Below are 3361 nucleotides of genomic sequence, written 5' to 3'. Positions count from 1 at the left end.
AAAGTCACTCTATGTTCCAATTATTTGAGGAAACAATCTTTAGAAAAGTACCAAAGAAGTGTTGAGGTGTGGTTCATATGAAATACTTTTTTAGGAAAATTTCAAATAAGAATCTAAAGTGCTCTCATTTTCTAAAATAAGAACATGAACTGAACATTGTTTCAAATAAAGACATGAAGTACCTATTTGTTTCAAAGAAGCGTTGGGGTGTGGTTCGTACTCCCCATCAATAGGAAAGTACAGGATTTCCACTCCCTGGTAAGCTGGTGGGAGTCTGAAGTGCCGCCCGGCGGGGTTGCGGGGCAACTCCATCGAATCTCCAAAGGGCTTTTATAGTTTAAGCCAATATTTTTCATTGACAGTTTGAGCTTAGATCCACGAATAGCTACTGCTACATATACTCTTTTTCGCTTATAATTGAGTGATGTAACGAGATATGCTGGGTACTAATTATAATGAAATTCTCTATTGAACATAACCCTAGTTTAAGGGTTGACCATGATAAAACCTCATGTCTTGATTTTCCTTTCTTACTTTTATACTTTACTTTGTTGTGATTGTACGCCGAATTCAAACAAAATGGCCTAACCAAAGGCATTTTCGTCATTTTTAACGATCTTTCCTTTTCTTCCTTATTTCTATTTTTCTTTTTTCCTTTTCTTTTATTTCTTTCCCATCCATTTTTCCGGTGGGGAAAAAGGAAAAAAGGAAAAAGAAAAAAAGAAAACAAAAAAGAAAAGCATGAAAAGGCCCTTAAATGGGCTCTTTTTTGAAATAAAAAGGGCATTTTAAGCTCTTATTTGAAATAATGTCCACTTCGGATTTTTATTTGAAAAAATGAGGACACTTCATGCCCTTATTTAAAATTTTCCCTATTTCTCCAGTCTACTTATTTTATCTGTCAAATTCTAATTAGCTCTCACCCTACAGCCTTTGAATTTTAGGCTAAATGCGAATTTACACGTGTAGGACAGTATTTAGAATATTTTTCAAATATTAGAAACCACCTCTTTGTTTTAAGTTTCTAGATCAAGTGGATTTGCTTACAAAGTATTTTGCTGACAAAATCTTCCAAAATCGTCCCCTTGAAGGTCAGTGCAACAAAAGAAGCTTTTCATCTCAGCCCCCTTGAACACGATCTGATGTTTATACAGAAAGTCAAATGGCTGAAACTTAAGCTTCGTTTGTATCGTGAAAAATGTGTAATTTGAAAAATATTATTCTGAAAACAGCCGCTTGCATAGTTTAAAATAATTATCCAAAAAAGTATTTTTATCATCGATAATAATTTATATCTAAAATATTTTCATTATCGATAATAATTTATATCTAAAATATTTTCATCATCCATGAAAATATTTTTTGTTTATTCATTTTTTTTAAGCGATACAAGCAACTGTTTTTTTATTAGTTTTCAAATCATTAATTTTTCCCGAAACAAATAAACCCTTACTCAATCTACTATAAGTCTGAATCTCCCATTCGTAGGGTTGTCCAAGGTGTACAATTGAATCATTAACAAACGAAGTAGATATGGCCCTTCTCATTTGTTCCATGTGCAAGAACTCACTTTGTATTCTTCATTTTCTCGAAAAGAAAATACCATAAAAACTCCAATTTTTTTTGAAGATGCTCACTTGTGAAATCCATTGAAAAAAGCTACCATCTCCATGCGGGCGTTGAATATACCGAAGTACAATGGCAAAATGCAACAGACCCTAAATGATGATGGAAAACAAAAGGGACTTCACTTACAACCTCGAATAAGGAACACAATGTCCTCCACGCTCCTAATCAACGACCTTAGCCTAACACTAGTCCTAAACTTCTTTATTTGACAAATGACCCACATTCAAAGACCACAACACTAAACTTAGTTTTCAAGAAGATTAAATGTGACAATCCACCTAGGAATGCTCGAATTTAATCAAGGACAAACACCTGGGAGACCCCCCAATCCACCAACTCCGCCGGTCCCACCACCTAGCCCACCGGCCCCGCCGCCGGCGGGATCGCCTAAACCGCCAGCCCCGCCTCCGAGGCCTCCTAAACCTCCAACCCCACCTCCAAGGCCGCCTAAACCACCAGCCCCGCCTCCGAGGCCTCCTAAACCGCCAGCCCCGCCTCCGAGGCCGCCTAAACCGCCAGCCCCGCCTCCGACGCCTCCTAAACCGCCAACCCCGCCGGCCCCACCTCCGACGCCGCCCACGCCTCCCACGCCGCCGAGGGGCACAAGCCCGCCAATGCCACCGATTCCTGCAGCTCCCCCGATCCCACCAAACTTGCCGATCCCGCCAACACCACCGAGAGTCGGCATGATGCCGCCCAACCCGGCGTACCCGCCAACTCCTGAAAACCCGCCGATGCCGCCGTAGGCGATGAAGTTCTTCTTGTCACCCACACCGCCGCCCGGCGCCTCTGCTGCAGCCACAGTTTCCGGGGCACTCGCGTGCACTGTGGCCGTCTGCTCCTTGGCAACCTCACCGCTCGGCTTTTTACATGCAGTTGCATGCACCGACGCGTCGTCGTTCGGACCAGCGTCGCTTGGAACCTTACGCGCACTCGCTTGCGTCATTGCCACGAGAGCAAGCACCAGAAACGCACACACCCACCTCGCCATCTCTCTCTCTCTCTCTCTCAAAGATCGAGTGTTGCTGTTTGTTCCAGTGCGTGAGAGTGTGGGTTATTTATAGAGAAAGAGAGAGAGAGTGAGACGATGGGAGCGTACGGTTGAGGGTATTGAAGGTGTTTGAGTACATGACGACGAAACTGCAGAGCTGGGGGGTTTGAATGAAGATGGCAGAGAGTTGGTTGAACCCTGTGAAAAGAAGAGAGCCATTTATGGGAGCTGCGTCTCGCTGTTCAATGTCAATGTAGAGGGACGTGCATGCCATGCACAGGAGAGACCGCCAACCTCTCTCTCTCTCGCACTCCCACTGGTGTCCAAATTCCAGGCGGTCGAAAAGATCGGATTAAATTGTTAAAACGCATTAAATACTCTTTAATCCTGACTGAGTTGAGCTTTCGGCATTTTCGGAAACGCTGGTTTGAAATTTTAATGAAAAAGTCCTTCCAACTTTGCTCACTAATATTTGCATATTCTAGCTTTGCCATCAAACTCATTCATCTTCTTCTCGCGAGCCAACCGACGATCGCTGAGAGTCACCAACTGTCTGGGTTTCGCGCGTCTGGGTCTGGCTCTGCTCGCTTGATGTCGTGCGGTGTCGCCTCACCTGGCATCATTGACATTCGGTCGTTGCCGGTGATGGATTTGCTTCCGATCTGGATTCTCCGAGGTTTGATTCGGCAATAGATATCTTGAAGACCTCCATTCTCTGGTTTTCTTCAAAACTGGATCCTC

At 43.5% G+C, this 3361-nt stretch overlaps 1 protein-coding gene across 1 annotated transcript; it reads right to left on the bottom strand.

The window, feature by feature from the left end:
• Window positions 1-1676: 1676 nt before the first annotated feature.
• On the bottom strand, window positions 1677-2924 carry LOC115743288 (glycine-rich protein 5). Its single transcript, XM_030678012.2, has 2 exons — window positions 2915-2924; window positions 1677-2636 (listed from the first exon to the last, which is right to left on the bottom strand). Exon 2 carries the CDS (start codon window positions 2618-2620, stop codon window positions 1928-1930), a length of 693 nt encoding a protein of 230 aa, XP_030533872.2. The 5' UTR covers window positions 2621-2636; window positions 2915-2924; the 3' UTR covers window positions 1677-1927.
• Between the last annotated feature and the right edge of the window lie 437 nt (window positions 2925-3361).

Source organism: Rhodamnia argentea, chromosome 1, assembly GCF_020921035.1.
Source record: "Rhodamnia argentea isolate NSW1041297 chromosome 1, ASM2092103v1, whole genome shotgun sequence".
Lineage (NCBI taxonomy): Eukaryota > Viridiplantae > Streptophyta > Magnoliopsida > Myrtales > Myrtaceae > Rhodamnia > Rhodamnia argentea.
The sequence above is the reverse complement of the archived record's forward strand: the minus strand, read 5'-3'. Positions and strand labels throughout refer to the sequence as shown.

Coding starts and splice junctions, on each gene's coding strand:
- LOC115743288 (XM_030678012.2), bottom strand. CDS start 2,620: ATGGCGAGGTGGGTGTGTGCGTTTCTGGTGCTTGCTCTCGTGGCAATG.